This window comes from Mustela erminea, chromosome 5 (assembly GCF_009829155.1).
Source record: "Mustela erminea isolate mMusErm1 chromosome 5, mMusErm1.Pri, whole genome shotgun sequence".
In the NCBI taxonomy this organism is placed as follows: domain Eukaryota; kingdom Metazoa; phylum Chordata; class Mammalia; order Carnivora; family Mustelidae; genus Mustela; species Mustela erminea.
In genome coordinates, this window is record NC_045618.1 from 18029331 (window position 1) to 18056991 (window position 27661).

Consider the following 27661-nt stretch of genomic DNA (forward strand, 5'->3'; position numbering starts at 1 on the left):
TGTTGTACACTATATGCAGAGGTGTTTTACGGATGGCTCCAGGCTTTGGGTTGTCTTACCTCTGATTTATCAACCACCACCCACCTCCCCATCTGCTCTGATGAAGGGCAGGAAGGATGTGGAAGCAGAGGAAAGCGAGAGTGCTGGAGACTGGCACGGTGCACAGAAGATGACCCCGGGGCGGGGGTTGGAGCATCGTTTTTGCAAATCCAAAGATCAGGGTCTGAGTGACATCTCCGCCACTTACTAAATAAAGCAACAACGCTAGACAACATATTTATTTGGCTTCTCCCAGCCCAGGAGCAGTGGTAGTGGAAGGCTAGGAGTCCAGAAGATGGGGTTAGGAAGGGATATCCCAACCCCCTCACCTCACTCCCCTTCAGTCCTTACTGACAAACCGGAAAAAAAAAAAAAAAAAAAAAAAAAAAGATCTGCAAATAACACAACTGATGACTCCCTTTCGCTTCTCAGAGGAGAAAGCATGGACTCTTTCCGGCTGTCTCTAGGGGGCATCAGAAGCCAGCACACAGGGCTCTCTCCAGCATCCTAGCAATCTGCAACAGATCCAGGATTTGGCTTTTTCGCAGATGCTCACACCACGTCCAATCTCCTTCAAATCCAATATTTACACCAGCCTTGGGGGTTCGGCAAGGCTGGGGATTTATATTCAAGTGGCACCGGGTACCAAAGAGAAACTCAGAAAATGTTTCCTCTTTGAGGGTTTTCCAAATAGCTTAACCGAAGTATAATTTACCTAGTAAAAATTGTACCCACCCTAAGGATACAGAGCCATGAGCTTTAGTAAATACATCCAGCTGTCCCATCAGCACCACTATGCAGTTTCTGAACATTTCCACGATGGCAAGGTTCCCTCGCTGCCCATGGTGGTCAGGCTCTACTCCTGCCCCCAGCCCTCGCCAATCTGCTTTCTGTCTCCGTAGTCCTGCTTTTGCTAGAAACTAATGGAATCATACTATGTGCAGCCTTTTGCATTGGCTTTTTTCCATTTAGCTTAATGTTTCTGAGGTTCACCTGTGCTGTTACATCATTGTCATAGTACTATTCCATTGTACCACATTCTGTTGATCCATTCATCTGTTGAGGGATATCTGGATTGTTTCCTGTGGGTTTTTTTTGGGGGGGGGGGAGCAGGAGGGGGCTCGAGTGAATAATATTGTTATGAACATTCACATTCAAGTCTTGCGTGGGCATGTTTTCATTTCTCTTGGGAAGATATTGGGTAGAGCCTGGAAATGCTGAGTCACATGGTTGAGTCTTTTTAAAAGTCCCAGGGAAGTATTAACACACAGCTCTGTTGCAACATAATCTTAGAGTTGCAGGAAGGTAGAATGAAGCACCAAGTGTTGCAAAGTCAAGGGCTGCGGTCATAAGTGTAGAGATGCCCAAATGTACCCAAGAATTTCAAGTCTTAGAACCCTATTACCTTTATCTGCTTTTAGGCTTTTGGGGCAATGATCCTTGGTGGTACCAAAGAATCCGAAATTTTACCTCTTTCTTTATCTAATGCCCTAAGAAGGGTTCACTTCAAGGTTGTTCACCTCAAGGAACTGTCCAGATAACAGAAATATCCGGTTTTCTATTTGAGGGCTTAAAAATGAGTCATTTTCTAGAAATCTTATACATGTGTATTACAAAATCCACTTCCTCCCTAAACAGCAGAAAAACCTGGATTTTCTTAATGTCTAAGGTTATTACTCTAGAAACACATTACATTACACAGACTGAGTGACATCCTCTAGGGAACCCAGATGTCTTAGTTCTTTTTTTTTTTTTTTTAAGATTTTATTTCTTTATTTGACAGAGTTCACAAGTAGGCAGAGAGGCAGGCAGAGAGAGAGGAGGAAGCAGGTTCCCTGCTGAGCAGAAAGCCCGATGCGGGGCTCGATCCCAGGACCCTGGGATTGTGACCTGAGCCGAAGGCAGAGGCTTTAACCCACTGAGCCACCCAGGCGCCCCTGGATGTCTTAGTTCTTATGGACAAACTGATTACCGCCTGATGCCGTCTAGGGCCCATTCTCCAGCCACCGGAACGTTGGAACGTGATTCTGCCTACCTCTTTCACCACCCTGGAAATTCGATTACAAAGTCGGCTTGCTCTGGATATAGACTAGAGCTCTACTCTAGCTATAGTGCTTGAACGTCATGCTCTGGACATGACTCAGGGGTCTGGGCTGCCCAGGGGACTTGGAGGCAGGTCCCAGTTCCCGTTTGAAAAGCCATGGTGGTCAGATGCCAAGGAACCCAGCACTTTGAATTCCCCATCAAACAAAATGCTCTAAGACTTCCATCCTACTGAACCAAATGGAGACACTTACTTACGTTTTCATTGCCTGTAGAAGATCAAGAAAAACAGTATATAAAGGCAATAGTGTGACAATTAAATATCTAGGAAAAAAGGGAAAGAGCTTTGGGGATTCACATACAAGAAGAAGAAATAATGGGACACAGCAGTGGTATTTAATCTTGGCTACACAGTGAAACTACTTCGGATTTTTAAGAAAAATCAGTGATGCCTGGATCCTGCCCCCAGACATTCTGACTGAACTGGGAGTGCATTTTGGGTTATTGGGACTTTTTTTTTTTTTTAACCTGGCCCCACCCAAGATGGTTCTAACTTCAGAGTCTGGGAACCACTGGGATAAAAGTTATCTTGGCTTAAACCAAAGACGCACAGAAATGAAATGTCCAGGTGGCTTTGCTAACACTCCTGCAGCTCAAAGCCTTGACCGCATTCCACTGCCTACCTAAATTATAACCTCCACACCCGGGTGCATAACACCTTACGTAATTCTAATACCACTTACCTCTCCAGCATTATTTGCCAAACAGGTCCCAGGATGCCCCAACTCGCTGATTTTGCTCTTATTGCCCTATCCTGAACTGCCTTCTTCACCCTACGCTTTCTGAGTGCTTCTGGAAACCCTTCAAGGCCCATCTCAAATGCTACCTCTTCTTGAAAGCCTGTGGGGTTTTTTTTTTTTGGTTTGTTTGTTTTGTTTTTTTAAGATTTTATTTATTTGACAGAGAGAGAGAGGGAGAAATCACAAGTAGGCAGAGAGGCAGGCAGAGAGAGAGAGAGAGAGGAGGAAGCAGGCTCCCCACTGAGCAGAGAGCCCGATTCGGGGCTCAATCCCAGGACCCTGAGATCATGACCTGAGTGAGCCGAAGGCAGAGGCTTAACCCACTGAGCCACCCAGGCGCCCCCTGTGGGATCTTCTTAATCAGATTCTCTGCCTCTCTTCATGCCCATGGCACATTCCTTTTCTTTCCTTCGTAGCTCCCTGCAAGTTCTGCTTTGCATTGTTGTTGGCCTGAATCTATCTTATTCCTTTCTTCTCTGCTTCTCTCTGACTTTTCCCTCCTTAAAGGAGTGAGGAGAGCTGGTCAAGGGCTGGGACTTAGTGTCTTTCCTGAGTCTGAGGATGCACAATAAAGAATGGAGTTGTTGCTACTGGTCACCTCCGATCCAAAGAACTGTGGGGTGTCTGTCACAAGTGAGAATGGCCTTTACCTCTTTTAATCCTGGGTAAGGAAGGGAGGTGGGAGAACCCAACTCCCATCCAGACAAGCAAGATTCTTCAGCACCCCAGCTAAACATAGAACATGTGGGAGGGATAGGCTGGCAGGACAGTATCCTCAGAGCTGCAGGGCCCTGATCAGCAGCAGAGTATGAAAACCTAAGGCCCATTTGCCCTCCCTGGTCATCTAAAATGTTCATGGCAGGGCAGGGGCCTGGAGTGTACTTGAGCTTGGAGAAGTTCAAAACACCTGAGCAATGGCAAGCATCCTTAAAGTGTTCCCAATTGGGACATCCGGTTTTATTCAAGCTTCAGATGATGAGAAATGTATCTTAAATATCCGTGCAAATAAAAGTCCAGTCTTAGTTCTCAGCTCCATATATGGGCGTAATACCTTCAGTTAACCCATGGCTAAGAGGTAATCCCATCATGTAATAATTCTTCATAAAAATTAAATTCTTGGGGTGCCTGGGTGGCTCAGTCGAAGCATGGGATTCTTGGTTTCAGCTCAGGTCATGATCTCAGGGTTGCGAGATCGAGCCCTGATATGGGCTCTGGGCTCAATGCGGAGTCTGCTGGAGATTCTCTCCCTTTTCTCTCCCTCCCCCTCTGCTCCTGCCTTCCCCTCTATTTCTCTCAAACAAATAAATAAAATCTTTAAAAAAATTTTAAATTCTCCTTCCAGTTTCCCCTCTATGTCTATCACTTGTTCAGCCTAGAAAAAGAAAAAGAGTATCGTTAAGTAGCAGGAAAAGTTGCAGATCCTGACCTGCCCCCCTCCGAAGTATTTTCCAACACGAGGGATTCCAGAAACAAACCTACCTAGAGAGAGGGGAAAAAAACCATGCTAATATCCACTTTAAAATTTAATACAACAAATGAGAACCAGCATCTCAAAATGCAAAGCCTCAGCATGCCATCCATGTTAAGTGACTTGCGATACTCGGGGACTGGGCATGGTGGCAGCCTCCCCAGATTTGCAAGGAAAAAAAAATTTTCTTCCTAGAGAATCAGTGTTCCCAGTGGGGAGGACAGTGTGCTTTTCAAGGACGGAATGAAGAGCTGCCCTCGCTCTTCAGCTGTATCAGAGGATGAGATTTTAAGGATTTGAGACCGACCAACAAGAGTTAGTCTGAGAAAAGTAGGGAGACTGTAAAGAAACCCTTATGGGGTAACTTTACCCAGTCGGGGAAGATAAATCAGCAAGGACAACCTTTCCCATGACCTTCCCACCTGTTTCTTTCCTAAATTATTTCCCCAAATTCTCTTTGGAAGGAATTCGCTCATTAATGGATGTCTGCTTTTATTTGAAAGCTGAAAGCCAGGCAAGAGCTGTATTTAAAGGGAGCATGAAGAGAAAGGTATATACGCGAGGTACCCAGAGGACAACTGCTGGACAGAAACTATAGCAACAAGCGCCAGCTCTTATCTAGCCTGTGCTGAAAAGCCTCTGGTTAGTTTAAAACCCCTATCGTGAAGTTCATCTCTCCAGAAGGCAATAATTCTACCAGTGTGCAAATCCGACAGGCTCATCAATTAAACAGTTTTCTCCATTAGGATTTCTTTTATAACAAAATGAACTATCCATACTCCTCCAAATCTCTTCCATGCCAATATGCAGTTTACCCCATAACGTGGGGGTTTGGGTGGGGACATTCTGCACAATCGCCAACTGACACAGCATTGTTGACATCCTCCAGATTTAACTAGTAAGAGTCTACTGCTGACCAGAAGTCTTACGTAACAGCTGACTAACGTGTATTTTGTATGTTATATGCATGATATACCGCATTCTTACAATGAAATCAGCTGGAGAAAATATTATTTAAAAAAAAAAATAAGGAAAATACATTTACAGTCCTATACTGTATTTATCCAAACCAAACCAAACCAAACTGTGCCTAAGTAGACCCGCACAATTCAAAACATGTTGTTCAAGGGTCAACTGTATTTTCTTCTCTTTTCTTTCTTTTTAAAAGATTTTATTTATTTACTTATTTGAGAGAGAAGGGGGATGGGGAGGAGCAGAGGGAGAGGGACAAGCAGAACCCATGTTCAGTGAGGAGCCTGATGTGGGGCTTGATCCTATGACCCTGAGATCACAACCTGAGCTGAAATTAAGAGTCAGATGCTCAACTGACTAAATCACCCAGGCACTTCTGTATTTTAAAAGATGGAATGATTTTATATAGTATAGCATTCTGGGGATAAGAGCCATATCAATGATGATTTCACAGAGGGCTAAGGATCTGAGACCCATTCCTGTTGTTCTTGGCACAGAGGGTCCCCCAAAGCACCCCTTTCTGCTCTTTCCACAGTCACATCAGATACACAGCCCTTGACTGACAGGTCACCATGCTGTTTTCCAGAACAGCAATATCCCAAGGATGGAGAATCTTGGCTGCACGGGACTCTGCCCGACGGGGCGGGCCATCATGCAGGGGCAGCGGCCTTCCCTTGGCTTCCTCCTTTCATGTTTGTAATAAGAAAGAGTCCTCACCTTAGTAACGTGGAGTTTTGAAAGCATGCGACTTAGTTTGTAATAGGAGCACGTCAGCCCGTGAAATCTGGCACACTTACCCCTCAAGCTGCTCCTCTCCTAAGATCTGGCGAAGGTTTTTTAGGAAGGACAAGGAGACCAAGGCGTGAGAATGGCGGATCTTCACGTAGCCTGTCACCACCTCAATGAGCCCCATGAAGTTCTCCAGTTCTGAGGCAATGTTATCTGTGAGAGGAGGGGGCCGTGTTAGTGAGCGTTCACGTCGTGTGAGGATGACCCACTCGGTTTCTCGCCAACACATCAGGAGAATGATTCCGTGGCGGGTCTTGGTGCCTCTGAGAGACTCAGGTTGCTGGCACAGGGCCCGCCATTCTTGTCAAAAATGTACCTCCCTGGCCTTGACTTTCAACGACCTCTCCTGGTACAGGGCCCCCCTCTGAGGCAGGGGAAGGATACTTTCTAGAAGGCCGGGTACTGTAGCTCCCAGGCTGATTAACCGAATGTAAAATCATAAATACCAGACTGCCAATTAGCTAAGGCTGACAAATCTAGGGAACGTCTTTTAATACACTCTGTCAACAGACAGCACTGCCTCCACAGTACAAGGGCATGACTGAATAAACAACATTTTCTCGGTCTCATTAGGAACTGCCTTTGCTGCATTTCCAGTTCCTAAGATACAGGGATCTATATTTAAAGAGTCCGTCTTACTAAGACTGGGAGAAAACACACCAAAATATTAACACACCAGGTTATCTGCTGGTGATTTTTCAAAATTCGTTTCTGGGCTTCTGAATTTTCTATAATGCACACATCTGATTCTCATGAGAGGACAGTTTGAGAAATAGTTGCTACTACTATGTGTGTGAAAACAATGTAATCTATACACACTGTATTTTCCATCATCCTATTTAGCCTGTCTTTTCCTCATAGTTAAAAAAAAAGGGGGGGGGGACATCAACTTTGGTTCGACTTATGCCAAAATTACAATAGATACTATAATCAGTTGGGTATGGTCCAACTAATGGGATTTTATTGCACATGATTTGTTGAAGGCTTAATGAGAGGTTCTACTTTGCTTTGAATTGATAAAAATAAAACAATAACGATCTTGGGGGGTTATTATTATTATAGATCTTGTCTTGGAGGGCTGGGGGCTATGCTTACTGTAGAGTTTAATGGTTTTCTAGGAGAAATTCAAGTTAAAAACACTAGAAGTTGCCTGTGGTGGATATTTCAAGAAAAAGACCCCGAACTTTAAATGCAGGGTAGGATGGATGCCTGTCTTGTGTCAAGGCTGGGGATGCCCTTTCCAGTGAGATGTCTTATTCCTCTGTATCCAGGTGATTTCTTCCATTGGACATACACCGGAAGACACATTTCATCACCATGCATGAATATGTACTTATTCTTTCTTAATTCCACCCCTTCATGGATTTAATTCTTACCTTCAGAATATGAAAATTTAAAAGAAAAAAAAAAGATTTAGGTGCTTAAAGGGTATGTTCTAGGAATGAGGGCATCTTTGCAAAAATTAAGAAATCTAGTAAGAACAAAAGGAAGTAAAACCTCATTATTTATTTATTTATTTGGCCCCACAGCCTAACACTAGGCTCAAACTCATGACCTTGAGATCAAGACATGAGCTGAGATCGAGTCGGGACGTTTAACCCGCTGAGCCCCAGGAACAAAACTTTAGAAGTACCATGAGGGTAAGAGAATTCCAGCCACGTGGAAGCAAAGTTATTTCTGTGGTGGAGCGGTGAAAAGGGTTCAGGAAAATGAGGAGAACCAAATGATCCAAAAGGACTGAGCGCAAACGTGTTTCTGCCATCTCTAAGCCGTAAGAGCTCGGCTCGCTCACCGAACAAACAGTATTAAGGAGAAGTAAACCCACAGAATAAATCAATCAGCCATTTCCCACCCCACCCGAATCAACCTGCAAAAATCTATCCACAAAAGGATTTAGGCGGGAAAAAAATCCTTTCAACCTCAAGGTCTTCTTATGATTTTCATTCTAGATTATGAAACTATCATAGATACCTTGACCAAGTGGTGGAGAATTTAAATCTAGGAAGCCATTGTCAGTTAAAGATCAGAAGTGAAAAGATCACAGAATAAGTCCACGAGTAATGTTTTTGCACACATGCAATCACCAGGAATGCCGTCGACTACAAATGACAGTGATCCTACAGGGGTGAGGATCGAAGCTTTAAATACGGGATGACACACCCTAGTATTTTATTTTTATTTTATTTTATTTTTGCTCTCCAAAGTAAATTTGGAGATTAACCACTCTTTGGACTTAATAAAATTTTAAAGGGGTTTCATTAACTTCTTCCCTTTGCACAGTCTCCTCAACACCTCCCAGGTAACCAGACCTCTTTGGGCTTGAAGCCGTGTGGCTCCGGCTCCAGCTGGAGGCTGCTGAATAACACTTTTGCTCCCCCAGCCTCTCCTGGGGCTGGTGTGTGCTGGAATGTGCATCTCCTGCGTGAGATGGGCCTCACGGAAAGATGAGCCATGATCCTGGGCGTGAATAAATGCCCAGCCAAGAGCTGCAAAATAGACTGCCTTTCAATCTGGTTTTTCTTTTTTCTTTTTTTAATCCTTGAGGGAAACTCGAAAAAAGACACAGTGAGCACGAGGCTTATGCCCCATGCTGTTTTTTCCAGGCCCAGGTTTAAGGTGTGAGTCATGGAGGGGATGGTAACAGCAAGTCAACAAAAGAAAACCAAGCGGTCCGGCCACCTCTTTCGGGGGAACGGGATACTTACTGCCTCGGCGGATATTAATGAGCAAATTTCCCTTGAAGATGGTGCATCCTTGGAGCATCTGAGCAGAGGTAACCGAATCAATGGTCTTTGTTTTCTTTTCTTCCTCGCAGACCTTGGGGCAAGGACCTTCACAAGGTATGCAGTACATGCTGGTGAAGATAAAAAATCAACCAAAACCACGGAAAACTGAGTCAGGCTTCTTGAGTTAAGGAAAAAAAAAAATCACGAAGACACTCTTTTATTCTAAGTTATTTGTGCGGTACACATTACCAAAAACAAATGTTGGGAAGGGTTCAAGTGGGCACACCGTATCTCATCCCAAAGCCACCCAGCCTTCAAACTGCAACCAAAAGAAGAAAGTGCCTACAAAGGAAAAGCGTGCCTCTTGTTTCCAGACAAAATATGTGATGCATCCTTGAGGCATGTGTGTATCAGAGGCTGTCGGCTGGGGAGCCAGCTGGTTCCATGTGGGAGAAACAGCCTTGAAGAAAGGACACAGTGGTGGCTCCCGAGGAAAAACGGGGCCGCTCTCTAATGCCGCCTTGCCCGGCACACCCTGGGGGAGAAGCTGGGAGACTGGACAAGGACCGGGAAAGGGACCGTGATGTCTCTGCCACCAGCGGGAGTTTCACTCTCGCAGTCAAGGCATCCCAGCAAAACCTAGCAAGGAATTCCAAAATGCGTGGGGAAGAACACACAGCCCTAATTTTCTTGCTAATGTACAACTGAAATTATTTCTTGACAGTGTTTTTGCAGAAACTCATAAATTGATCGGAATGTTGTTTTCGCGGCATGTGTGCTGAAAGCAAGGAACTTCCGTTACTCTGTAATAAACTCCCGTTTCCAGTGCGATCCCACACATGCTGCAGGACGGCCAGGAGTCAGGGATCAGGGAGCAAGATCGGCATTCTCCTGCTTATCTACCATTCATTTACGAAATTGTGGACACAGCGCTACTCTGGCCGCTGGACTACAGACGTAAGATCAAAGCTAGGCTGATTTCCAAACCAAAGGCTACCACCTTATTGGGTGTGTATGTGTGTGTGTGCATGTAAAATAAATAGGATGGCGTATTGGAGAGCCAGGTGTATTGTCATTATTGTTCTTAAATGATCTTTTAAACTTTGAGAAGATAAATAAAAAACGTTGAAGGAAACAGTGTGAGTGTTAGCTTACATGAACGCTTTTGTGTTGTTTTGTTTTAATGAAACCTTACTGCCTATCTAAGGCAGAGATGCAGGAATTTGTTTTGTTTACAAACTTACAGGTAAACAAAACTTCCCTGCTCTTTTCCTACTTCGTACGGGGAGAATGCTAGGCAAGGTTTCCCAAGGAACTGGGCCAAGCACAGAAGGGGAGATTTCTCTTTTCTAGAACATCATACGCAACCTTCTTATTTCCACTATGGGTAACAGCTTCCTGTCTCCACTTTTTTTGTTGTTTTTTTTTGGTCTTTTATTCTAATTTATCTACACACCATGTAATGCCTCCACCCTCCTTCTTTAAAACAACAACAACAACAACAACAACAACAAAAACCAAAAACTTTCTATCCTGAAACACAGACTCACAAAAAGTTACAAAGCATACTTTCCCCCTGCATATCAGATGGCAACATCTTATATTACTATACATGGAAGATCAAAACCAGGAAATGAACACTGGTACAATGAATGCATAATTCCGTGTCACCTTATATCCCTTTTGTGATCTTTACCCCGTCAAGATTCAGAAGTACTTCAGGAAGATCTCCCACAGAGCTACCTCCTACCCTCACATCCCTAACTCCGGCCTCCTGACTATTAATCTATCCTTCATCCCGGCAGTGTTGTCATTTTGGGCCTGTGATATAAATGGAGTTCTACAGTACAGGACCTTTTGAGATCACCTTCTTCCCCCCCCACCCCACACAGCATAATGTCCTTGAGATCTGTCCCCAGTCGTTGTGTATTTCAACAGTTTGCTCTTTATTTCTGGCTGAATAGTAGTCCACGGCGTGGATGTACCATAGTCTGTCTAACCATTTCTCTATGGTAGAACAACTGAGTTATCTTTTGTCTTTGGCTATTACGCACGGAGCTGCCGTGAACACTTGTGGACGTGTTGTTACGTGGACATACATTTTCATGTCTCTGGGAGGAGTGTCCACGAGTGTGACTTCTGGGTCGTAATGTCAAGTGTATGTTTAGCTTTCCCCGATGTTTTATTCAAACAGCAATTTCTGAACCAAACACCTTTGCTAAAATGTTTAGGAATCATCTAGCCCTTTAAAAAATGTTTTTCTAAGGAAGTGCTCTGATTACGTGTTTATAGAGCAAGCTTCCTTGAATCCATTTGGATACAGGGAGGGTACAAACGGTATTAATAAATATTTTAGGGGCGCCTGGGTGGCTCAGTGGGTTAAAGCCTCTGCCTTCGGCTCAGGTCATGATCCCAGGGTCCTGGGATCGAGCCCCGCATCGGGCTCTCTGCTGAGCAGGGAGCCTGCTTCCTCCTCTCTCTCTCTGCCTGCTTCTCTGCCTCCTTGTGATCTCTGTCTGTCAAATAAATAAATAAAATCTTTAAAAATAAATAAATAAATAAATAAATAAATATTTTAAACTCAGTGTCAAATAGGTCTTAAAGGTTGAGAGGGGTATTTATTCTTTCTTCAGGGTGTTTTGTTTTAAAACAGAAGGGATAGATCTGTAGCTTTGAACAGACTATAAGAATAGGTAGGCAAAAAAACAGCTCAGGTCTTTGAAAATGCACCGCCATGGGAGAAACACCGCTGAAATGCACAGCAGTCCCCTCTTGCTGGCCCCCACTACAACACAGGACAGTGTATCCCCAGGACAAAGATAGTACCAACCCCCATTCATGCACTAGCTGACCCATCTCTGCTCCCGCCCCCAGGAGGAGCCGTGGCTGAGCCTCGTCTGGGTTCCAGTCATGGCCCAGGGTACTGGGAAAGCCCTCGTAAGTTCTAAGGCTACCAATAAACTGTGAGTAAAATGCGGCAGACTTATTCTGGGTGGTATTTGCATACTTTACAGTCCTCTGGGAGTCCTTGGACACTTCGCTTTTACAAAGTATTCGGAATAATTTTTACTATTATAACAGTAAAGACAAGACAGCAGATGGAAAGTTGCTCTGTGTCTAATGATAGGAAAGAATGGGAGTTTCATCTTTGGTTTGAAGATGAAGGAAGCGTTTGGCCCACGGCAACTACTCTTTCCTAAAAGTTCTCTGCTCTACCTAGAGGAGGGAAGAATGACCCCAAACCTCTGGTCTTTCGATTCCAGGGCTTCAGTTCCGTATTTTATAACAACGCCACTACTGCCTTCTCCAAAACATAAACCAACAACAAATTTACAGGAGCCCAGCCCACATACACCAGAGGGATGCTTTTTGCTGTAAAGAACCCCTTTGCTTCCCAAGCAAAGTCTCAATGTTCAGGAAAGAAAACGAGAGAGGCAGAGAAAACTGAGAGACGGGCACGGTTGAGGAAAAGAGGAACAGGTGCTAATGGAAAACAGGTTACTGTAAGCTCCTGGTTACTCTTCACAGTAGCTAGGGCGGGCACAGGATGGAGTTTGTGCTAATAGACCGTCAGGCCTGCCTCAAGGACGCTGTTTGGGGCTGGGCTTGTTTTCTCTCCACCACTCCCCAGGACTTCCCAGAGCTGGTGCTGGGTGGCACCAGGGATAGGACAACCTAAATGTACCGTCCTCTGGGGTCTACCCCACACCTCCTTAGCAGGCAGCCCGGTGAGTGCAGGGAGGGGAGACTGTGACCTCCACGTACCTAGGCCAGCACAGCAAGCCATGTACTTAACTTCAAGTGGCTTGGCAGTACACTTCTAAGACACAATATAAAACAAATGCATTTTATTTTGTGGTTGCGGGGAAGGGGGGAGTTGTTGGGGGGTGGCTGGGAGTATTGGGGGGTATGGGGGGGCTGCATGACTGACCTCTGACTGCCGTTCCGGATGAAGCCAGAGGGGCACTCCTGCATGCACTCGCCGTCGTGGATGACGAACCCCTCCGAGTCGCTGCTCTCGGCATTGGGGATGTTGGCGCAGAAGTCGCGGTCCACGCAGCGCCAGCCCTCGAAGCGGTAGGTGTTGGGCGGGCAGGTGGGCACGCACACGCCGGAGTAGTAGTAATGCTTGCAGGCGACGCAGGCCGTGTCGTTGTCGGGCGCGCTGCAGCTGCCCAAACACTCGGGGTGACAGCACTCGTTGTTCTCGGTGCACGCGCGCTTCCCGCACGCGCTCGGGCACACTGTGGGGGCAGAGGGGACAGCGGGTGAGACTGCGAGGTCGGGTTCGGACTGCCTTGTCGAGGCCTGGCCTGCTTTGTTCTGGGTCACTGGCCACCCTGGACCAGATCGCCCCAGGGACAGTCAACCACCCACTCGCCGCCCGCCCACGCACCCACGATATCCCCACACAGAGCTTCCCAGGGCTCTGTAGCCCGCGGCAGACTTGCAATGGCAGTCTTACAGACCCCAGTCACACTTTCATTAAGGCGTTTTGAGTTGGTCTCTCTTATTTACTCTCTGTGTACTCCTGAGGAGTCATTAGCTCCTCTGACCTTGACCCTCTCTTTTCACATCTATACAATGGGGGTAGTAATATCCATATGCGAGCTTTGCCTGAGGCCAACATGATAATGCAGTAGCCCAATGGGAACAATAAGGCGTATTATTCCTTTTAAAGGCATGATGTATTGTTCCTCTGCATTATGATCATGTTCCATGAAATACTTTGAAAAGCCTTAGTGTGAAGAAATGATTATTTAAAAAATTATTTTATTACATATATTATTACAAGTATTTTTTAAATCATTCAAAAAATCGTTTATTTTAAAAATGATGAAACTGGAATATTAAAGGTGATACTATTTGGGTTTACAAAATGGCTTTAGAAAAAGTTTGTGTCTGTTTCTATGTCAAAGTTCTTGCTCCCCCAAAAATGATGGTATTAACTTATTCCCAGAGCCTAACTTATTATAACACCAAGTCCCTGCGTCTGATTGTTATTCTCAAATAATAAAAAAAAAAGGGTGGGGGCGGTGGAGAGTGTCTCTGAGCCCAGAAGAGTCACTCATAGCATATTGGAAACCATCTCCTTTGAGCCACTCTGCCAAACTTTACTGGAAGCAGTGTCTCAAAAGCAGAGATCCACAATTCATGTCCCAAGTAGATGAGCTGGCATTTATTTCCATAACAACAATGTAATGATCACACTCTGTGGGGCTGTTAGCCTCACTAGCAAATAAAGTATAAATCAAATATGAAATCTGGTTTATATTATATGTTTCCTACTTTTTCTTGAGCTGGGAAACTACACAAAATTATTTAAATATGTATATTATTGAATCTGACATATTATTTAGTGAAGATTCTATTACTGTTTTCCTTATAAACAAAATATGTGCTAAAAAAAATCAGAGATCACAGATAAATGAAAATATATAGGACGTCTAATCCATCTGCCCCAAATACCCCCTTTATCAATACCTTCATGTGGATCACCCCAGGGCCCCTCCCCTTTTTAAAAAGATTTTATTTATTTATTTGTCAGACAGAGATCACAAGTGGGTAGAGAGGCAGGCAGAGAGAGAGGAGGAAGCAGGCTTCCCACCAAGCAGAGAGGCTGATGCAGGGCTCGATCCCAGAACCCTGAGATCATGACCTGAGCCCAAGGCAGAGGCTTAACCCACTGAACCGCCCAGGAACCTGGCCCCAAGTCCCTTTCTATGCATGAGCATGTACATATAAGTATCTATAAAAAGGGAACAAGCCATCCTGAAACCATTTTTTTTTTGTATAATATACCGTGAATTCCATAATCACTTAACAGCTACATTTCATCTCACAGTATAGTGTAAGTTATAACCTGTCTACTACTATGAGACATTTCGTTTACTCCTGACATTTCATTATTACAATGAACACTGCAATCTTCATGAGAAATCTTAATTATTTCCTTAGGATCAATTTCCAGAATTGACCTCACCAGTTCAAACTGTCTTCTGGAAAGTTTTTACCAATTTACACCCCACTAACTACACCCAAGAGTTCCTATTTTACTGTGGAAAGGTGAATTTAAAAACGAACATCAGAACTTGACCATTCAAATGAACACTGTCACCTCTGAAGAAAACAGATATATTCTCATGATACTGTCAAGCTTCTTAAAATAATTTTGCAAGTTTCTCCTTTGCAATTATCCTTTTGCAGAGACCGTAGATTGCTTTCCATTATTTATTCTTTTTATCTACTTTGATAATAGAACCTTGATTTTTAATTGGGCATTTGGCCATCCAGCTAGATATTATATCTCCTAGCCTCTCTCGTAGCTAGAAGTGATGTATGTCCTAGCCAGTGAGATATAAGAAAACTTTTTTGGTTGGTAGTTGCTGGAAGATGCCTTAAAAACAGTGCGTGTGCCCTTCCTCCTTGCCAGCTGGAATGCAGGAGCAATGCATCATGCTTTGGCAGCTATCTTGGTCATGAGGTAGCCCACTAAGAAGATGGAGTAAGATAAATGGATCTTGGTCCGCCAAAAGGCTAACCCTCTACTGCTTACCTCTACACCTGGCTTTCTCTAGAGAGAGAAATAAATTTTTGTCCTATATATGTACCTGCTTTTCATTATACCCAACTGAGACAGACTTTCAGAGCTACTTACAAGCAAAGAAGAAAACCATTCCCGTTGGTTTGTATCACTTCTGTTTACCAGAATTGCCTCAATGACTTCTGGCTATTTCCAGAAACTAAGCTACCCAATAAATAACAAGGAATTAGTATCTCTAAGCACCCCGAAAAAGTAGGTGTTATAGATAGGAGTTGTAAAAATGTGGCGATACATATATTGTCCACCTGGGTGATCATCTTGAGGAGGGTGACACTAATTTGAATTTACAAGTCTAGCGTATTTGTAGTAAAGGTACACAAACACAGACACACACACACACACTCACACACACTCACATGAGCACATTCTCTCCCATCAGATCTCATACCTGAACACATCTAATATTATCAAATAGATTCCGTGACTATTTAATTTCAAATCTATCCCGTATGGAGGTTAACTTCAAGGCTCAAGATCTAAGGAAAAAAATACACTGTGTGTCTTTTAGTTCAGGTTTTTAAAGTAGTAACGGGAACAGAAGTCCATTTACCGCCGGCTGTCGATGCATTTAGCAAGTGTTCATTCAGCAATGTCCCGCACCTGCGTGCCAGACCCTGTCCTCGAGGAATGGGCGATATGCCAGGGATGTACAGGGTCGAGTGCAGGTTCATGGCACGCCCTGGGCATCAGGGATGGTTTTGAAGAGATGCTCAGGCTGGAGATAAAAGGTGAAAGACGAGGAAGAGAAGAATAAAGAAGAACACGGAGGAAATCACACGCAATGTGTGTAAAGGCAATCTAGTCACTGTGGCAGGAGGACTGGGTGCCCGTGAAGATAGCAGGGGGCCAGTCGCCAACTGGTGGGTGATGGGCATCACCAGAGATTTTTGGCAGGGGAAGAGCAACAAAGGCAGCTTTTCATATTGGAAAGGTTGTCTGGGAGCTGCACAGAGGGCAACATGACCAGAAGAGGGATCAGGTAAGAGGGAGAGGAGAGACACAGCCTTGTTATGTGGCCCCAACAAGGTTTCTGTAATATTAACAGACCCGTAGGTTCGTGTGGTTAACATGAAACTGGCTGAAGAACCCTGTGTTCACAGTCTCAAATGCTGGCACAAGCACCCCCTCACTCAGAGCCCTGAAGTCCCCACCACTGGCCACCACCAAGCTTTGTGACTGGAGGAAGGGATAATTGATGAAAAATCTCGCGTTCATCAACAGAAATTAACGGGGGCCAGTATCTGCTCGCCAAGCCCCCTTTCCCTCACTTGTATTTTAAATAACATGCTATATAAAATCGTTAAGTGTCAGGCATTAATATTAAAGAGTACTAAAAACTCAAGAGCATTTAAAAGCATAGAAAAAAAAAATCCCTGTGCTCTTGTTGGGAATCAGCTATGCCCACATGCAAATGTTGGGCATCTCCAGTAGGAGAAAGAAAAAGAAATCCCCCAAACCTGACAAAGTATTTTCCCATTCCGATGGCAACGGCATATCTGGGCAGTGGTCCCCCCGAGACCCTTTCAAAGGCGTGTGTTACGTGGAAAACACGGTCCGTCAGTTCTTACCACAAGCAGCACACAGGCTGGGGAATTAGGGTTTTTGTTTCAGAAAGGAGAGCTCCTTCAGAAGGAATTTCAGCAAAGCTTAAATTAGGTGAAATCTTGTTATTTATAAGCAGAACAATTCCTCTGAAAGGGATCACAGATCAAGGGGTTCCTTTATGGTATGGGATCCAAATGGCATGACACATATCGACGACTCGAGGGGAGTAAGAATGGGGTGTGATGGGGAGGGGAGGAGAAAGGAGAGGTGAATTGTTTGCTGGAGGACAAACTCTGTAAATAAGAGACTGCTCCAGGGACAGAAGACCCCCCTGGCCGCAGCAGAACCCGAGGATTCTGGGAGGCGGGAGAACATGCAGGAAATTCAGGGTTAGAGTCCCGGAGTCAGCCCCAGAAGCCTGCTGTAAATTTTGTCTCATCTCAATGTATATAAATATTATTAGTGTTTAGGACTATTAAGGGATTTCTCAAAAAGCCCCGGGCAGTGCATCTCGCCAGCAGATGGATGGCTGTTCCATACAAATGCCAAAACTTAAAATTTAGTACAGTTACCAAATTTCCAATTACGGAGCTATGGGAGAAAGAAGGGAGCCTCTTCCCCGGCTTCCGTGGAGAAGGAACACACCTAATGTGATTAAAGGCATTTGTACTTTTCAAAATAAAGGGAAAATGGAGGCTGCTATGAACTACAAACATAAAGGGGGAAAGCAAATTTACTGTACCCATGAGAGCTTTCTCCTCATTGGAATTCTTAGAACGATGAGCAATAAAAATCAAACCCGATCTAAGCTGTTGGAAAAGCTAACGGCATGTCCCATATCTACCGCTAAAAGGATTGATTTGGGGTCCCCATCACATAAAAATGAAGGTGCTGGATGTAAAGGCTCATTCTCTTCATTTTCGGGACAGGAAATAAGTTGCACATCAGCCTTGAACTCCCTCCCTCCCCAGTGTCCTTATATTCACTAAGTTTTTTCTGTTTTGTTTTTTTTTTTACATTTATTTTTGTTCTTCCCAGGGAGTTCCTTAACCATCTTTACTCAAGAGCAGCCATTTTTAAAAGCATACAGTTATAAAGTGTTCTCACTGGAAGAGAAGGTGGAGAACTCAACCTCTTCTCAAGAAACAAAAAATGGAAAGGGGGCCACTTAAGTCACCGGTGTATCCTGAATAATTTTGAAAGAATGGAAATAAGTTCATGGATGTTCGAATGAGGTCAAGCTTCTGACTCAAACACAGGCTGGTTTAGAGACATCTTAGTTATTTCTGGGCTACCCTAAGTGACACAGCACTGTTCCATATAAAGAAAGGGATGTCTTTCCTATTTGACACGCATCGTTATGCATGAAGGTGAGTCGCTACTAACTCCAGAAAAGTGTACTTCAGTTCCAAAGTGCATCAGGGACGTAGAGGGACAGAGAAATTTTACAGTTTTCTCGTCCTGCCAAGGGAGGAGGTGACTCCATCTGATAACATGGAGAGTAGACCCCAGCTGGGTCAGCTGAACGCCCAGGTCCACTCAAGTCCATAGGCATGGTCCTGCCGGGAGTACTTAGCCACAGGTGAGGGGATGAGAAAGGCTCCTTTTGATTGTTAAAATATCAGTCTTATAAGCCAGGCTCCAGGCTAGCTCCTACAGACAGGCAAGCATAAGACAGGCAGCACTCCTCCCCGCTGGGGGACTCCCCACCCTGAAAGAAGGCAATGGGAGTACCAAGAGAGGCAAGCAAGGGACCAGTGAGGAGGGCTTTCCAGGAGAAGGAACAGCCAGGCCCAAGCTTGAAAAGCCAGCAGGAGCTAGCAGGTGCATGGGGGTATTGGCAGGGCTGATGGGGAGCACGGGCCAAGCGAACCAGACTCAGGATGAATGGGTGACCGACTGGACTGGAAGAGGTGCGGGACACAGGAAAGATGGTGAGACCAGAGGCAGAGAGATGTGAGAAGGGCCTTTTAATCTAAGAGTGGGAGTTTGGACCACTCTTAAAGAGGAAAGGGATGCTGCTATTGAAGGATTCTAAGCAGGGTGTCCCATGAGCACATATACATTTTAGAAGGATCACTCAGGCTGCTGAGTGGAACACAGAACGGAAGGGTGACCCATGGAGTCAGGGCAGCTGTTTCCGTGAGCCACGATGGTGGTCTAGATCAGGGAGAGCTAGAGATCAGAGATGCAGGAGATGAATGATCTATCTGGAGATGGCCACTGGGAAAAGTGGCCAGCTTTTGTTTTTGGAGGGAGAGAGATTAGTTTGAGATGTGGTGCTTGGTGGACAGCGGATGCTCTCACCCTCTAAAACTGTCTTCGGTCTCTCCTCCCTTTTATCCACATTGCGCATCCTCCTCCCCATACATCCCGCCCGAGCAAAGACCTCTATCAATGGGAACGGAGTGGTGGGGAATATCAAGGTTTCTCCGGCTCAGGGAGAACAGCTATATTTTATCCTAGCGTATTTGTCTGTAGTTCCCTAAACAAGTCAGCTAGCCTGGAAAAGCAGGCTTATGTGAAATAAAACTAAAATGATCCTTGTACAACCACATGTGAGCTACATGCTTACATGTGTGTGTATATATAGCAAAGCACAATTTTCTCAAAGGGAGGACGACCCTTCCTTTGAGAAGAATCAACTGTCAAGTCTCCTGACATCCTGAGAACCGGCTAATGGAAAACTCCAGAGAACCACTACCTAGAAATCCCAGGTGGAGCTTGAAACAACTTCCAGCAAGCTTCTGCCTGAGAAACTGTAGGCTGGTAAACCGAATCAGTTAGTTACCCACGGCAAAAGAAAGTTCAAGTGGGAATCCCGGTGTCTTAAATGTTCCCAAGAGAAAGTCATATTTGCAACAATGTTTCTCTTCTCCATGCCAAAAGAAACGTCCTCCTTGCGCTGGAGAAAATCGCACCATAGTCGCTGCAAGCCAGAGAGACGTTTTCATGGTTAGAATCCTGAAGATCCTTCGCCTTCTCTTTTTGGAACCAAAAGTATTCAGTGCGCCCACTGGGAGGTTATAGTGAGAACTGGGGCTCTGGGAGTGCGCAGAGACAGAGAGAGGCCCGGGGAACAGAACTGGCAGCGAGCGCAGAAAGGCTGGTGGGCAAAAGAGGTGAGCCACAGTTTTTTGAACGTAAGGTAGCCAAAAGCTCTCATTTTCTCCCAAGCGTGTACGAAGGAGTTCCTCTTTGGCAACATGAAGTGGTTTTCAAGACCCAGTTCCCAGTCTGCTTCTTTCCTAACAGGAAGGCCCCTGGACAAAGCATCCTTGAGTTGACTAACATCTGAACGTTCTGAAACACTGAGGTTTGTAGAAGGGGGACAAGAAGTTACGTCCTTCCGCTCCTCACCACTCCCCCCTCCCACGCCTGCAGCTCCCCAGTCAACTGTCTTCTTTAACCTTCTGCTCTTTCCCACGTGTGCCAGCAGAAGCTCTGAGGGCCATTAGATCTGTCCTCAGTTTAGAAGCAACAAGCACTTACATAGTCATGTTCATCCCTGTTATTCAAGCACAGGGTCTTAGGGCGGAAAGGTAGTTTCAAGGTCATGCATATCTCATGCCTATCTCAGATATTTCTCTGCAAAAACCTAGGTGGGCCTTCAAGCAATATCTAAGGGGTTGGTTACCTTAGAGAAAGTGCTACTCCAACTGTCAGGCAGCACCAAGTGTGACCAAGTTGTTCCTTCTACCCAACAAGAATGCATTTTCCTCCCTGACATGCTCCCCAGGCCTCATTCAGCTTGGCTGATACTCAGGGGAAGCAGAGGCTTTCTTCTTTATAGGTCAGACTTTCAAACACACAGGCTCAAAATTCTGAGACAGTTATCCTGGCCTCCCTCCGAGGGCCTTACTCAGTCTTAGCTCATGTAATACCCATGAATACCATTGCTTCTTAACACCTGCCCCCAAACCTACTCTTAACACAGCAGAAGGTTGGGACAGTGTGGCATACGAGATGACTAGGAGACCCGTGGTGGCCGTCCATGACCAAGGCAGTATGCTTGGAGTGATCTCTGCATGGTCTTTAAAAGAACTATTATCATCACACCAAGAAGGCTCATTCCGAGCTTCTCATTGTCGAAGACTCCTCTCTTCTTTTTCACAATAACGGTTTGAGTCTCTCCTGTCTGGATACAACTCTGATCTGAATACAGGTCTCCCTTGTTAACATAAAGTCAGCATTCCTGGGGACATTTTCCATGTGCCCGACAGCCTATTCAGTACCTTATATACGTTAATGCAATCTTCCTAACAATCACACGGGGTATCACCATTCTCATTTGTAAGTGACCAAACGGAGACACAGAGATTTAATCACTGACCAGGGCTATTAACAGTCTAGTTTAATCATTGTTAAGCTATAAATGTGGGCTAGATCTGCCAGATGGGGGTGGACAGCCTCTTCACCCACTCTGTCCCGAGATGGCACGATGTTTCAGCTGGTCTGTGTGGTCTAAAAGGAAAGGGCTAAGGTGTCCTTCTTATGCCCCTTTTCTTTTTAAGCATGCACCCATCAGGAAAAAAAAAAAAATCAATCTCAAGTCCTAGTGCCCTTTTCTTCTCCCTGAGGTATAACAGTCAGAAGGAAGGACAAACTCATGAAACATGACACGGTGGCAAGGAGGCCAGCATCCAGGTGATATTAAGGAGATAATGTGTGCCCACTAAGCCTTCTTTGTTTACTGAGTCATAGCAAGTAGAACCCTCAAGGACATTTCTTCTAGCACAAATTTGTTGTAAGGCTGAGTCCTGTTGGGTTTATCATTAAATGTCACTGCTCAAGTTGCAACACGGAAGCTGCAGCTCCCATTGTGGAAGGCATGGCGTTAGCACACATTCTGGGGGGTCAATGCAATTCCATATACACGACCGTGCTATCGGGAGGCCAGACCAGCAAGACCCAGGGAGACTCCTTGGCTTGCAGAACCTATGTCATCCGAGTAAGTCTTACTCATGAGAGCAGATAACCAGAGTTCATATTCTTCACCAATTCATCTGTCTCAGCAAGACTGAAAATTTGGTGTAGTAATCCAAAGGGGCATGTGCACCCAAATGTTTATAGCAGCAGTGTCCACAATAGCTAAACTATGGAAAGATCCTAGATGTCCATCAACAGATGAATGGAAAAAGAAGATGTGGGATATTATATATAATGGAATACTATACAGCCATCAAAAGAAATGAAATCTTGACATTTGTGACGACATGGATGGAACTAGAAGGTATTATGCTTGGCAAAATAAGTCAATCGGAGAAAGAAAACTATTGTATAGTCTCCCTGATATGAGGAAGTGGAGATGCAATACGGGGGTTTGGGGGTAGGAAAAGAATAAATGAAACAAGATGGGATCGGGAGACATACCATAAGAGACTCTTAATCTCACAAAACAAACTAAGGGTTGCCAGGGGGAGGGGGTTAGGGAGAGGGTGGTGGGGTTATGGACATTGGGGAAGGTATGTGCTATGGTGAGTGCTGGGAAGTGTGTAAACCTGGCAATTCACAGGCCTGTGCTCCTGGGGCTAATAATACATTATATGCTTATAAAAAATTTTAAAAATTATTAAAAAAAGATTAAAAGAAAAGACCGAAAATTTGGTCAGGGAGGAGGAAAAAACAAAACAAAACAACCCAGTTCTGTGCCTTTCTCTCAGGCACATAAACACATAAAATCAAGGCTTACAGAAATAAGAAATAGTCGAGCTCTAAGATTAGACCTCACCTGTCTAGTACACAAGGTAAGCCAAGAGGTCTGGGAAAACACTTCAAACCGGCAACTGAATGCATCTGTGACTATTTCATTAATAAGCAAAAGAAATAATAATCAACAGACAGTTCCCATTGAATCACTGAAGTCTCCAAGATCCAAGAAGTAGTGCTGGGCAGAGCATGGGGATAAATGGGGCGCGGTGGGGGGGGAGAAAACCAAAAGAAGTAAAGTTACAGACAGCATTATTAAGTAAAAATTTCATGTGCTAAATAGTAAGAGTAAAGAAAGGGCAGCCATCGGTTGAAAGATACAATGTGGAATCACAAGGAATAGCAAAGCTAAGTGAGAAGCGGAAGGCAGATCAGAAACCCTCCTCTGGCTGAGCTGGTTTTGGCTACAGTGGGTGGGCTATGTGACTTTTTTCTTCCTTTATGCATTTTTTATAACAGCTTTATTGAGATAGAATTTACACCCAATTCACAAATTCAGGGGTGCCTGGATGGTTCTGTCCACTAAGTGTCTGACTCGTGACTTTGGCTCAGGTTGTGATCTCAGGGTCATGAGCTCGAGGCCCAGCAGCAGGCTCTGTGCTCACTGGGGAATCCTCTGGAGATTCTCTCTGCATCCCCCCCCCCCCAATAAATAAATAAATCTTTAAAAAGATAAACTCCTATTCAAGGCCTACATACAAATTTGGGAGACACAGGTAAGTTCCAATGGGGGACAATTTGAGGAAAAAGGGGATAGATTTCAGGGGGCCAAAAGGTCTGTGGCGAGGGCAGCTGGTACCTGCTTCTTCTTGTGGGAACATCGAGCGTCTGCCTCATACACAACCCACACCCCCGACCTCCATCTTTTTTTTTTTTTTTTTTTTTTTTTTTGCGTCTTTCACTGTCAAATGGGTGATTCCTTGGAGACTCTCCCCAGTGCTGCAACCGCCAGGCGTGAGCCCATAAAGACACCCATCACTTACTACTGCCTGTCACAGATGCTTAAATGGACAGGGTGGAAAAAAATATTCTTTTCACACACTTAAAAATTACTCCAAGTTATTTTAAATTTGGAACTGTTTGTATATTCCTTATAAGTTTATAAAACTCACACTGTCCCTCCATGACTAACTAAAGTGGAATTGAGCGAGTATTCTATATTTATAACTTGTCTGCTTGCTCGTGCTTACAGCCCTATTTCCACTCTGTGTTACTGTACACAGAGTTATGTGAGGTATTGTGGGCTCCTAAACTTTGCTGATTTCCTAACAAGGCAGGCCTGTGTCCCGTAGGGACAAATTGGGGGCTGTTTTGTCCAAGTGGAGGCCGAGCTTGGAGGGAGAGGCCTCCAGCTCTGTGGTTTTGGCTACGGCTCTTAAAACCGGTGTGAGGGCCCATTTCTGGGCAATGGTGTGCCTCACTCGTGTTGACCAAGTATCAATGCTCCTGATAGACTGTTTGTTGCACAAACCCGTGAGGAGCTCCGTGTTAACTGCTATGGCTACACATACCCCTCCTTCCTACTTATTTTCTTGGACACTGTCGGTCCACAAGGTACACTGCTCCAACCCCCCATGCAAAAGCCCCTTTCCACATACACAACCATTTACGTCAACATCATTTAAATGAATTCACTGAGTTCAACCACTTGCAGGGAACAACACTGCAGAGACCAACAGGCCATGTTTTGGGTAAAACTCATCAACAAGTGAACCTTTTAATCAGGACACAGTGATAAACACACCTGTGGAGGTAGATGTCTCCAGTATGTGTGGAACTGCCATGTGTGCAATGCACACCTGTGCACACACATACACATGCACATCATGGTGCAGACTCCTCACGGGTGTGGAGCAAATAAATATGAATGGCTCCTCCCAAGCTGCCCCCTTGGGGGGACACGCACCTAGTTGATGACCTCAGAATTTTGCAAAGCCCTCTCAGCATCCTCTTTTGGAAAATGCTTCTAGAGACCCTAGCACATTCTCTGAGACAGCCTTGAAAGTGCTCCGCTTTGTAAAAGGAAAGAGACAATGGCCCCTAAACCCATTTTCTTTATTTCCTCATGTCAGAAGGGGTAATAGGTTTCTCGTCTCAGGTCTGGGGCTGCCAGTGAGGTTGGGGTTTTTTGTTTTTTTTTTTTCCTCCCTCCTCTCCCATCCCATTTCATGGTCATTTGCACAACCCCTTAAATTAACTTTCAATGTCTTTGGTCCATTTTCTTGGGAGATTAAGTTTTTACTAATTATTTGAATTTGAGCCCTTTAAGATGCATATACTTCTCATTTTATTTTTATTTATTTATTTATTTTCTTACTTTTTTGAGAGAGTACAGGGGGCAGGGATAGGAGGAAAGGGACAGAGAGAGAGAGAGAGAGAGAATCCCAAGCAGGCCTGATGCCCGGCTGGATCCCACAAGCCTGAGACCATGACCTGAGCTGGAATCGAGAGTTGGATACCTAACCGACTGAGCCACCCAGGCGCCCCAAAGATGTATACGCTTTTTATTTATTTATTTATTTTTAAAATTTTATTCATTTATTTGACAGAGAGTGAGAGAGGGAACACAAACAGACGAAGTGGGAGAGGGAGAAGCAGGCTTCCCCCCAGCAGGAAACCCCACATGGGGCTCGATCCCAGGACTCTGGAATCAAGATCTGAGCCGAAGGCAAATGCCTAATGACTGAGCCACCGGAGGCATCCCTGTATATGTTTTTTTAAACACAGTATTGTGTCTTGAAAAACATTTTTAGGGGTGCCTGGGTGGCTCAGTTGGTTAAGTGTCTGCCTTTGGCTCAGGCTGTAACCCCAGGGTCCTGGAATGGAACCCTGTGTCAGGCTCCCTGCTGGGCAGAGAGCCTGCTTCTCCCTCTCTCTCTGCCTGCTGCTCTGCTCTCTATCTCTCTTTCAAATAAATAAATAAAATCTTAAAAAAAAAATGGGGGTGGCTTGAGAGAAAAACGTTCCCTCCTTCTGGAACCGAATCTACCTGAGGAGCATGGGTAATAACAGTAGGCTTTTAATCATTCTACCTCTCCAGCTTCTCTGCTCCTTTCTCCTTTGATCCTTTTACTTCCTGACGGCACACTTGCGGACTTATAAACATCTCTTTCAGACCATATGTTATGCTACAACCACGTCATTCTTTTCCATTATCTAATCTGATTGCTGGCCCTGCTTCCCAAAGTTAAAGTACTTTTACTACTGTGGGAAAACCACAAAAGATTCACTAGACTTCCCAAGTACAGTAAGCTCTGTTATCGGGAAAGAAGGGAACAGGGTGTCCCAGACGAGCATACATTCTGGTTCACAGAATTACCACACAAACCTTCTGAGGACCAGTCCTGGAGAGCTGGCCCACAGAACACCTACATCCACAAAAATCTACCCAACTTTTATTTCATCTAGTCAACGATTCAGAAGTACCCTGGAAAAACATACAAATGTAGAATGTTGGCATGTCCTTGCCAAGATTATTACACACGCACAAAATCTAAAAAAAAAAAAAAACAAACACAAAACAAAAATAAAAACAAAAACACCCAAACCAAAAATACCTGTCATTCCTGCAGAATTCTGTTGGTTTATATTTGATTTTGTTTAGTTTTTAATGGTTGTTGGTGGTGGAGGTGGTGGTGGTTGGCGGAGGCAGCAGTATTGATCAAAATGTTGTTGCCCTTCGGCCCCTGGGTGGCTCACTTGGTTAAGCCACTGCCTTCAGCTCAAGTCCAAGTCTCGGGATGGAGTCCCGCATTGGGCTCCCTGCTCAGCCGGGAGTCTGCTTTTCCCTCTGACCCTCCCCCATCTCGCGCTCTCTCTCTCTCCCATTCTCTCTCTCAAATAAATAAATAAAATCTTAAAAATAAAAATGTTATTGGCCTTCCCGGAAAGAGTTAAAGGTGCTACAATTCCATCTTAGCAATACAAATCCAGTCTTTTTGGAAATTATCATTTTGTCAGTTTCCTGTGGGGAAAAATCTTTTTCTTTTCTTTTCCTTTTTTTTTTTTTTTTTAAAGATTTTATTTATTTATTTGACAGTGAGAGAGGGAACACATGCAGGGGGAGTGGGAGAGGGAGAAACAAGCTTCCCGCCCAGCAGGGAGCCTGATGCAATGTGGGGCTCGATCCTAGTCATGACCTGAGCCAAAGGCAGATGGTTAACAACCAAGCCACCCAGGTGCCCTTCTTTGAAAGAAAGAAAGAAAAAAAAAAGGTTTTATGTATTTATTTGAAAGAGACAGGGAGAGAGAGCAGGAGCAGGGGAGGGGGGTGGACAGAGAGAGAGAGAGAAGCAGATTCCCCACTGATCTCAAAGCCTGAATGTGGGGCTCAATCCCAGGACCCCGAGACCACGACCTGAGCCAAAGGCAGATGCTTAACCCACTGAGCCACCCAGGCCCCCCGAGTGTGCAGGAAAAGAATCTTGACTCTGTACTTTGGGAAGGTTGACTCCAAGCTTAAGATTCCCCTTCCCCCAAAGTAAAAAAAAAAAAATTTTTTTAAACCCTCGTAGTTGAATTTCTTGGTCTATGGTTTTTTAATAAGTGGTCAATAAAATTGGGTTGAACTGAACTGCCCACATAGGCATCTCATGTGTAAAAAGCTAGTTGAAAGAGTGTGTTTCAGTTGTAACTACCCCACAGAGAAGGGCTCCCAGGTACCTTCTGCTTTTTCCAATTAAATAGGAAACCTCAGAGAGCATATTTTTATTTGATCTCTGAACCATTGCATCTCTAGTACCATTTCTGATTTTAGATATTTAGCTTTTTCTCAGAGTACTATCCAAATTGTAAAGTGAATTGTAGCACTGCAGGCCTAACATTACTTAGGGTTCTAAGAAAACTGGAATGTGAAGCAAAATATGGCAAAGCCTACGGTTAGCTCTGTAAAGCAGGGAGCAAAGTTCAGGGGCTTTCCCTTTCTGACACTGCCCATTGTGGGCCTTGAAGCACAGGAAATGACTGT

At 44.7% G+C, this 27661-nt stretch overlaps 1 protein-coding gene across 1 annotated transcript in view; it reads right to left on the reverse strand.

Moving 5' to 3' along the window:
- IGF1R (insulin like growth factor 1 receptor) overlaps window positions 1–27661 on the reverse strand; it is a 301355-nt gene that overhangs the window by 56618 nt on the left and 217076 nt on the right. Inside the window, exons 3-5 of the mRNA XM_032342166.1 lie at window positions 12769–13081; window positions 8817–8965; window positions 6120–6264 (exon numbers count right to left, since the gene is read on the reverse strand). Coding sequence (XP_032198057.1) covers window positions 6120–6264; window positions 8817–8965; window positions 12769–13081 — 607 coding nt within the window. The remainder of the gene's footprint in view (window positions 1–6119; window positions 6265–8816; window positions 8966–12768; window positions 13082–27661) is intronic.